General features: G+C 41.6%; 1 protein-coding gene across 3 annotated transcripts; it reads left to right on the top strand.

Moving 5' to 3' along the window:
* The first annotated feature begins 3,598 nt into the window (after positions 1-3,598).
* Positions 3,599-8,820, top strand: LOC110569925 (procathepsin L). Of its 3 annotated transcripts, none has more exons than XM_021677897.1 (8): positions 3,599-3,692; positions 4,856-4,992; positions 5,295-5,417; positions 5,517-5,663; positions 5,807-6,031; positions 6,702-6,867; positions 7,516-7,633; positions 8,420-8,820. In XM_021677897.1, exons 2-8 carry the CDS (start codon positions 4,867-4,869, stop codon positions 8,517-8,519), a joined length of 1,005 nt encoding a protein of 334 aa, XP_021533572.1. In that variant the 5' UTR covers positions 3,599-3,692; positions 4,856-4,866; the 3' UTR covers positions 8,520-8,820. The 3 variants fall into 3 exon arrangements, with proteins under 3 accessions (XP_021533572.1, XP_021533573.1, XP_044776722.1); XM_021677898.1 differs by having other exon boundaries at positions 3,603-3,850; XM_044920787.1 differs by having other exon boundaries at positions 3,603-3,862.
* The last annotated feature ends 633 nt before the right edge of the window (positions 8,821-9,453 follow it).

The following is a 9,453-nucleotide window of genomic DNA, read 5'->3' as shown; positions in this document are numbered from 1 at the left end:
TCTATCAAATAAATAAATAAAAACCTTAAAAAAAAGAATAATTATCTTTAAAAAAAAAAGAAACTGATACATCTTTTTTCATGAAAAGACTGTTTTTTTTTCAGATTTGAGGAAAAGATCCTCTGGCAACCAAAGGAGAGTTTGTGGATTATAGTCTTGGTGGTGGGGAAAATCCCACAAGGTCAGCTCTTTTGTTACCCACTACATCAAGATGCTTTGCTATAATCTCATTTCAATGATATTGGTCATGGCTGTGCTCATATGCTGTAAAATCAAGATTATTGTAGTTAATCTCAGATTTTAAAATGGAAAGGCTGAGCTTCAGTAAAGCTGTTAGTGAAGTTACAAGCAGCATGTGTCTAAGTAAATACACAAACTACACCAGGAGAGGACAATGAGCACAAAGGAAAAGTTTAATTAATTCTTGTTAATTGATTTACTTAAGGAATTGGCTATTTAACCGTATAGGAAAGACAAGGTTACAGTAGCTCAAAAAAAAAAAAAAGAAAGAAAAATTATTTCAAAAGTGGCTTCATATGAACATCTAATCATAAACAGGCTCTTTTTCATAAAATTATAAATTATAATAAACCATTTTACAAATGGACAGTTGTCTGGACAATGTTTTTAAAAATAAGTCTTGGCTCATTGAGTTGAAACAAATTGGAGAGGTTGTTATTTTGGGGAGAGGTGTTAAGTGGCCCCAGGGTCTTGAATAACATTACTTTGGATTTGCTCATTGCCCCATTGTTTAAAACTTCCAGAGATGAGGTAAAGAATTATATCCTGTTTTACTGGTGAGCCAAAGAAATCTAGACACGCACATGAGAATATACTTTTACAGAGACTGCATTTTAAATAAGAATTGGGAAATTCTGACAACTGAATTTTATCAAAGGCAGAGCTAAGTCTTGGTTGCTTGACTAAAATGTGACTATTTTAATATTAGCACCCATCTAAGTTATTTTGCAAAAGAATAGCAATAGAAGAAGAAGAAAAGGAACACAATGGTTAGTAATACACATTTTTGTAATGCATTCTTTAACAGATTATGTATAAGCACAGGTTATGAGTTGGAGCAGTATCTTCCACTCTCTTGCTTAAATGGCTTTCTCCTATACTTCTCCTGAATTTAGATTTTTCTTGATTTAATTTTAGGTTTTGAGCATATTTGCAATAGAGACCATTTTATCCTCCATTGATTTTGTATCACATTCCAACAAGCAAAGGTGATGCCATTCTTTGGAGCCGCACCTGGCAGGCAGCCTCCTGCCAGACTATTGCCTAAGGTGCAGACATTCACACCGTAGCAGGTTTTTCCACCCTGTGCAATCTTAGGGAGCTGTGACCCCAGGGCAGCTGTAAAACCCACGTACTAGAATAATTTAGATTTCTTGTGTTTGACTGAGTAAACAAGCAAACAATGGCCAGACTTTACATGACAAAGAACTCTGACCCACAAAAGAAACCTCTCAGGCAACCTCTCAGGACTTGCTGAATGGCTATCAATTTATCTTTGCCTCCACTTCCAACCCAGGACAAACCAGAGAAATCCAAATATTCTCCCCAAACCAATCACATAAATGAGGTTCCATTTCTAGTTATTCATCCTCCAGCTTCCCCATGACAACAGCCTCTTACAGAAGCCTCCCTCTTTTTTCATAATTAAAGCTTTTCCTCACTCTGTTTTTGAATTGTCTCCTTTTTGTATCATGTGGGTGGTCTTCATGTATTTCCACATGTGGATAACACTTGTATGGACCACCATGATTACTTTTTTTTTTTTAAGGATAAAACAAAAACCCAAAGTCTAGCCATATGCAGTACACTTTCGTAACGACCTGAGAACTTTGGGCCCTAGCTGTGTGTGAGATGAAAAGGACTCTACTTTTCAAAGGACATAAAATGAAATTTGTAAGAAGCTGACTTTTAAAAATATTTGTCTGATTTTGCTTCTATGAAGATTATCAATTTAATTTTAACTAAGTACAAATTGACATGCACTATGACTCCATTTCTTTAAAAAGAAAAAATATATATATATATATAAAGATATCCTTAGAAAAGAGGAGGGAGAGGACAGGGGTGTTCATTTTCTAAAATAAACTTTCTACAATGAGTGTTTCTTAGGCAATTAAAAAAAGAAAATTTTAGAAACATTTCTGAATTAATTTCCTTAAATCTCTACATACAGTTGACCCTTGAAAAACACAAGTTTGAAATGTGGAATTCAGTTACACCCACCTTTCTTTGGATAAATACCTAGGATACTGTAAATTTATTTTCTCTTCATTATGATTTTCTTAGTAACATTTTCTTTTTTCTAGCTTATGATAAGAATACATTATATAATACATACAATGTATGTGTTAGTCCACAGTCTATGTCATTGTTAAGGCTCCTGGCCAACAGTAGGCTATTAGTAGTTAAGGTTTTGGCCATTCAAAAGTTTATAATGCAGATTTTCAACTGTGTGGGGAGTTGTTGCCCCTAACAACCACAGTGTTCAAGGGTCAACTGTATATATATATGTATATATATTTGTTCTCCAACTAAAACACTTCTTCCAACTGCATAACCTAAACCCTGACATTAAGTGTTATTAATTCCTTATAGCTCAAGAGAAGCACTGGGTACTGAGAAAGACCTAACAATCAATCCCTAATGTAGAGTGTAGGAAAATATAAGTTTCCACCCTTCTCAGCCAATTTTCTCCTTTTTATTAAACCAAATTTTTCTATAATTTGTTTCTGTTGGTTTTGAGAAAGGCTTGAGAGGGAAGAAGGGGGAGAAACAGGACAGAAGTATTACAAAATGCCACGCCTTCTCTGTACACCCATCCAGTCTGTCCCCTTTCCTTCTAAGGATTTGGATCTTGCCCATCGCGTCCCGTATTTGGGACATTTCCAGTCCACTCCAGATTCTTCCCAAACCCAGAGGGATCCCATCCTGCATCCTCCACCCGCCCCACCTTTGCTTGGAATAAACAGGAACGACTAGACTAGGTTATATTGTTCTCAAACCTATGGGAGATTTTTTTTTTTTCCTAGAAAGAATTCTTTTTTTTAAGATTTTATTTATCTATTCATGAGAGAGAGAGAGAGGCAGAGGGAGAAGCAGGCTCCCCGCTGAGCAGGGAGCCCGATGCGGGACTCGATCCCAGGACTCTGGGATCATGACCCGAACCAAAGGCAGATGCTTAACCATCTGAGCCACCCAGGAGCCCAAACCTACGGGAGATTTTAACCAAAAACTCCAGAACTAAAGGACAAGCAGAGCGATGCTGAAAACTCATTCGGGGCTCCCTGTAAGCTTCCTTTCGTGAACCACCCGCCGACCTCCTGAATTCGGGGTAATGACTTGATCTGGGTCCCCAGGTTGGCTCCGTACCCCGCCGCATTGTCCCCCTCAGCGCTATCCCCGCGCCCACTGAAGCAGGCCCTAGCGGCCCTGGGACAAGTTGAGACCGAGCCGCGTCACGCGCTGGGAGACCCACACCTGGAGGCCCTGCCCACAGGCCGGCGCAGCCAATCGCCGCGCGGGCAGGCGGTAAGGGCGGGGCCGAGCGGGCAGAATTCCAGAGACCTTAAAGGCTGAGTCAGGAGCAACTGGGCCACAATCCCAGGCCTCGGCGATCTTGGAAGGGCAGCGTGCGTCTGTGGAGTGCGCCTGCGCAGCTGTGGACGCCGCAGGTCAGCGTCTCAGTCTGGGGGCCCCCAGTGCCTCGGGGACAGGGACTAAAGGAGGGGATCCACCCCGGGGCTCGGGCGAGGGGCGGGTGCGACCCGCGGGAATAAGAGCATCTGCTTGCCTGGAGTTGATGAGGCTGAGTCGGCGCCGCTTGGATCCTGTAAGCCTTGAGGTGGGAAGTCGGGGGAGGACGGTTTGGGGAACGCAGGGCGGCGTTGAGACCACCGGGAGGTCCTAGGCTGTGCAGGAACCGGTCAGCCTCTGGGCCGTGGCGGGCACAGGTCCGGTAGCTGGGCCGCCGCGGGACCCGGCCTGGCTAAGGAGGTACACGGCAGCCTGACCTACGCACTGGCTGCGGGGCCCGGCACTCCTTGCGCCGCCGTCCATCAACATCCTCTGGAAGCTGAGGGCGGCGAGCGGGGTGGAGAGCCCCCCGGCCAGGCCCCACCTGCCGCGCCGCTCTTGGCCCCGCCTGGGACCGTGCTCTGGGCCCCGGCAGAGCCTGGCCCTGTCAGGGTCGGGAACTGGGGGCTGGGGACTCCCTCGTGCCTCGTGACCACGTCTTCGATTTGGGGGAGTGAATGGGAGTGTTGGCGGCAGAAGCCAAATGCGGGGACAACGGAGCACTGGGTGCACTCCTGCCCAACTTCTGGGAAGGCCTTTCAGAAAGTTTTCAATTCAAGAACCGGAGGTTCGAAGGCCTCTCTCACGCCATGCTGTACATTAGTCTAGAAGAAAAGTGTGAGGTGGCTACCTAAGTACTGGGGGGTCTCTGCCCCTACTTGGGTTCAGGTGTCCTATAAATAAGATTTTCTGGGTCACCTCGGTATTTTCAGTAAATAACTTGGACTAACAGTTTTAGTTGCCTTAAGATTCTGAGACCCCTATCAAAACCTAAATTGTCATTGCACTCTTACAATGAAGTCAGTTTCAATTCCTACAGCACTTGTCAGCCTGTTTTTCAGTTGATGGCTGAATCCTACTACCTCCACTGTTTAAGTCCTTGGCCTGTTTTCTCCAGCCACATGCATAGCCTTCTTCACAGACCTGTAAATATTTGGGAAGATGATTTAAGTGTTTTTACTCCACATCATCTCAGGACAAAATAGGATGGCTTTTTTAAAGGATCGGTCTCATTGAACATTCATTTCATTTTCCTTACTAGGTTTTTGAAGCATGAATCCTTCATTCTTCCTGGCTGCCCTTTGCTTGGGAATAGCCGCAGCAGCTCCAAAACTCGATCAGAGCTTAGATGCGCACTGGTCCCAGTGGAAGGCGGCGCACAGGAGATTATATGGCATGGTTGGTAACCTATGAAACTGTCCAGAGAGAGCCCAAGAGAAAGGCCCTCGCTGTTGGGAGTTTATAGGTAGAGAGTTGCATCTAGAGGTCAGCTTTTACCAAGGCAAAACTTCATGGCACCCATTATTGAGTACAATATGGGCATAATTCCCATGTTGTATGGTTGTTGGAGAACAGCTCCAACAGAAATAATAAAGCCATCCCTGGCTATGGTTTTTCTCCCTATCTGTCTGCAAATCCACTTGGTGAGGGTGGGCTCAGTTTTAAGTAGAAGTAAAGGTAAGTTATATATTTGCCTCTAGAATGAAGAAGGATGGAAGAGAGCAGTGTGGGAGAAGAATATGAAAATGATTGAACTGCATAATCGGGAATATAGCCAAGGGAAACATGGCTTCACAATGGCAATGAATGCCTTTGGTGACATGGTGAGTGTGGCATGGATTGCTGAACGTTTTGTGCATTCTCTCTGTACTTCAGCAGAATAACTTCTTGTTTCTTCAACGTTTTACTTACTTTTCCTTAAGACCAATGAAGAATTCAGGCAGGTGATGAATGGCTTTCGAAACCAGAAACACAGGAAAGGGAAAGTGTTCCAAGAACCTCTCTTTGCTGCGATCCCCAAATCTGTGGACTGGACTCTGAAAGGCTATGTAACTCCTGTGAAGAATCAGGTATGATAATATTTAGCAGATCTCCTTCTAGTGTCCTTGCTTTGGTAGACTGTGGAGTGACATCAGTTTGCTTTTTTGTTTTAAGAATATTCAGGTATATGGGTTTTTGTCGCCTTGTAAACTGATAACTTTTTTACTTTCAGGGTCAGTGTGGTTCTTGTTGGGCTTTTAGTGCAACTGGTGCTCTTGAAGGACAGATGTTCCGGAAGACTGGCAAACTCGTGTCACTGAGTGAGCAGAACCTAGTGGACTGCTCTCGGTCTCAAGGCAATGAGGGCTGCAGTGGTGGCCTGATGGATTATGCCTTCCAATATGTTAAGGACAACGGAGGCCTGGACTCAGAGGAATCCTATCCCTATCTTGCAAGGGTAAATGGAGTTCCTTATCTTGTTATTCCAGCCCTGCTTTTGAAAGTTGAACTGAACCAAAGATAACAGGCACTTTATTCAGCATTCACATTTTAGATGCAAACTGATGGAAGTGCCACTATAAATTATCAGCCTTTTGCACAGGTTCTCTGAATAGATGGTTAGCATATAGCTGTTCTTACTTCTGTGTAACTTGGAGACCTTAACATACCATTCTGGACATAATGCAAATTTCTCCATAGTGGAAAAAAAATTTTTTTTAAGATTTTATTTATTTATTGGAGAGAGAAAGAGAGAGAGAGCACACACAAACAGGGGGAGTGGGAGAGGGAAAGCAGGCTCCCGCTGAGCAAGGAACCCGACGCGGGACTCGATCCCAGGATCCGGGATCATGACCCGAGCTTCCGAAGGTAGACGCTTAATGGACTGAGCCACCCAGGTGTCCCATAGTGAAAAATTTCTTATGGACAAGTAGACTTGGGTTTCACTGAAGAAACATCTGCTGATTTTTCAATTTCAAATCAACCGGTAGCATTTTGCAGTTGACTTACAGCAAAGTTGACTTGGAAAGCATTAAGCGGCAAACTGCTGAGTCTTGAGGTCCTAGAACTCATGTTCCCCAGGAGCTGGATGGTAGTGATCACGTTTCTTTCCCATTTACCTTTAAAAGGACACAGATACCTGTAACTACAGGCCTGAGTGTTCTGCTGCCAATGACACAGGCTTCGTGGACATCCCTCAACGGGAGAAGGCCCTTATGAAGGCAGTGGCAACTGTAGGACCCATCTCTGTTGCTATTGATGCAGGCCATCAGTCGTTCCAGTTCTATAAATCAGGTCGGTGTTTATATTTTTATTGTAGAAATTCAGGCAGGCAAAATTGGAAAACTACCACCATGATTGACTTTTTGGAGTCCTGCTTTCCAAAACTGTAGAATTTTGAGTGTGCATTTAATATAGTGATGTTTCCATTTGACATACTTCAGGCATTTTCACATGACAAACTCTTCCTAAATAGTTTTAAATGACTTTGTAATTCTGTAAATACAAATAATTGACGTAACTACTGTCCAGTTGTTGGACCTTTTTTCTCAAAAATGTTTGCTATAGAACTACAAAGAATGCTGTGGCTCAAGTGTTAACTTTGTTTGTGCTGTTTCCTTTTAGGAATAGAAAGGATTATGCTAAATAATAGGAGTGGCTAAATTACCTTAGCTTTGGTAACTAGATCTTATTATTGGAAATCTTTGTGTTTTTTCAAGTAGAAAATATTTTGGATTTAATTTTGTTGATTGCTAGTGAGTTGAGTTTGGCTTTTCCTTTTTATGAGCCATGACAATTTTTTGATAAATAAGCATTATTTGGAATTTGTTTATGACATTTAGTTGAATTTTGAGATGTCTCTCTTACCTGTGGTAGATAGGGTGACTTAACTGTCGTGTCACTTGGAGCTCCTTACCCTGACATTGAATTTTACTCTCCTAGGCATTTATTTTGACCCAGAGTGCAGCAGCAAAGACCTCGATCATGGTGTTCTGGTGGTTGGCTATGGCTATGAAGGAACAGATTCAAATAACAATAAATTTTGGATTGTCAAGAACAGGTATAAAACTCCAAATGTTATATATATATTAAATTGAAAAGGGCATGCTTGTTTGGAATCAGTATTTGATTTCAAGCCCAAAAAAGCTCAACTTTGAAATCCCAAAAGTCTTTCTCCCACTTAAGAGTGAACACTCTGATATTTTTATAAAGGTAAAACGTGCTATTTTTTTTTAATATACTGATGTTTGATTACAAGATTCTGTAGCAAGCTTGTTGGAATTATTATGTTTTTGTAACATTGCAATTCTAAATTCTGAATTTTTTTTTTTATTCAGAAATACATCTGGCCCTAAAGAGTTTCAGATAAGGATTTTGCACCCTTATAGGGTTAAGGGCTGGTTTCCTTTTTCTGTGTCCAGTTTTTCAACAAGGTAGACTGAGTACAAATAACTGCTGACTCTTTAAGTTGGAAAGATTTTCCAAGAGTCCAGTGGGCTCTGTGCACCCTTCCTGTTAGCATTCGTGGCCCTGCTGTCTTATGCTGCTTCCCAACTCTCCGAGGCTTTGAGGGTTTGTCAGGATCAATTTTCACCACTCAAGTTCTTTGAGATGAGGTATAAGATAGTCTGTAGAAACAGACTGGTACATTGGAATGCTAGCTGTGCCTCAGTTTCCTATCTTAAAAAGTTAAGGACTCATGGGAATTAATGTATTTATAAGTAAGAGCACTTAGAATAGTGCCTGATAAGTGGAAAGTCCTATCTTAAGTATTAGCTATTATTATTAATGAAGTTAATGTGTACTTGATTCTTTGTATAAAACAGAAAATATGCTCTTCTTTCAGTTGGGGGCCAGAATGGGGCTGTAATGGCTATGTAAAAATGGCCAAAGACCAGGACAACCACTGTGGAATTGCCACAGCAGCGAGCTATCCCATTGTGTGAGCTGATGGACCAGGAGATGAGAGGACTTGGGGACAGCAATCTGGAGGATTTTTATCTTAAAACTGACCAAACCCTTATTGTGTAAGATAAGACACTTGAATCATTGAGGATCCGAGTTGTGATTTGAATTGTGACATTTTTATAAGGGTACAGCATTACCACTACTTTAATTACTGTTTTAAATAGCTTTATAATGTTGACAACCCATTACTTCTAAGACTTTGGAATTTTTGTTTTTTTCAAAGGATATATAAAACTTTACCTTTTAAAATAAAGTTTAATTCAATATGTAGAGGTAGAACTTCTCTGTTTTCAATGCATTAACTTTTTGTGTAGTCGGGAAATAACTGGGTTATAAAGACATAACTGAATATGCCAATGGTACATTAGGAGGACACTGGGTGCCCCTCAGGAACTTCTAGTTATAAATATGCAGATTTTATGTCAGCTGTCCATTGGCTGTGTTGACCCAACCCTTGAATCTGGCAAAATATGACAATCTGGGAGGACAAAGGTAAAGTGTTTCAATAAAGTTAATAGTTTAACGATTCACTCTTTAGAAAAGTGAATAGACATACAATTTCTTAGGTTTTGGATACTAGAAAAGGAGATCCTCTTGACTCAAATGGTTAAAACCTAATAAGGTTATGGGATAAAATCTCAGAGCCAGGTACTGAAGCAATCTCTGAATTGCTGGTGAAGACCATGTGACTACTTTGCAGTCGAATAAGGACCAGATTCTGGATTACCAAATCTGTTTTGTCTTTGTTCTGTCAAGTCTTTGATGGCTTTCCACATAACTCTTCTAGGAAAAGCTTCATTTGTTACCTAGTGTTAGCAAAAGTAAATGTAATGGCTGTGATGAACAAGTCTCAGATCCTTGGTAAGAACTGGAAAAATGTGTTAAAAGATCCATAAGAGATGAACGTGGGCT

This window comes from Neomonachus schauinslandi, chromosome 13, assembly GCF_002201575.2.
Source record: "Neomonachus schauinslandi chromosome 13, ASM220157v2, whole genome shotgun sequence".
NCBI classification, from domain to species: Eukaryota; Metazoa; Chordata; class Mammalia; order Carnivora; family Phocidae; genus Neomonachus; species Neomonachus schauinslandi.
The sequence above is the reverse complement of the archived record's forward strand: the minus strand, read 5'-3'. Positions and strand labels throughout refer to the sequence as shown.

Excerpts from the sequence above, each read along its gene's own strand:
- LOC110569925 (XM_021677897.1), top strand. The coding sequence starts at position 4,867 with ATGAATCCTTCATTCTTCCTGGCTGCCCTTTGCTTGGGAATAGCCGCA. Across the intron at positions 5,664-5,806 it reads TAACTCCTGTGAAGAATCAG|GGTCAGTGTGGTTCTTGTTG; the intron begins GTATGATAATAT and ends TTTTACTTTCAG. Across the intron at positions 7,634-8,419 it reads TTTTGGATTGTCAAGAACAG|TTGGGGGCCAGAATGGGGCT; the intron begins GTATAAAACTCC and ends CTCTTCTTTCAG.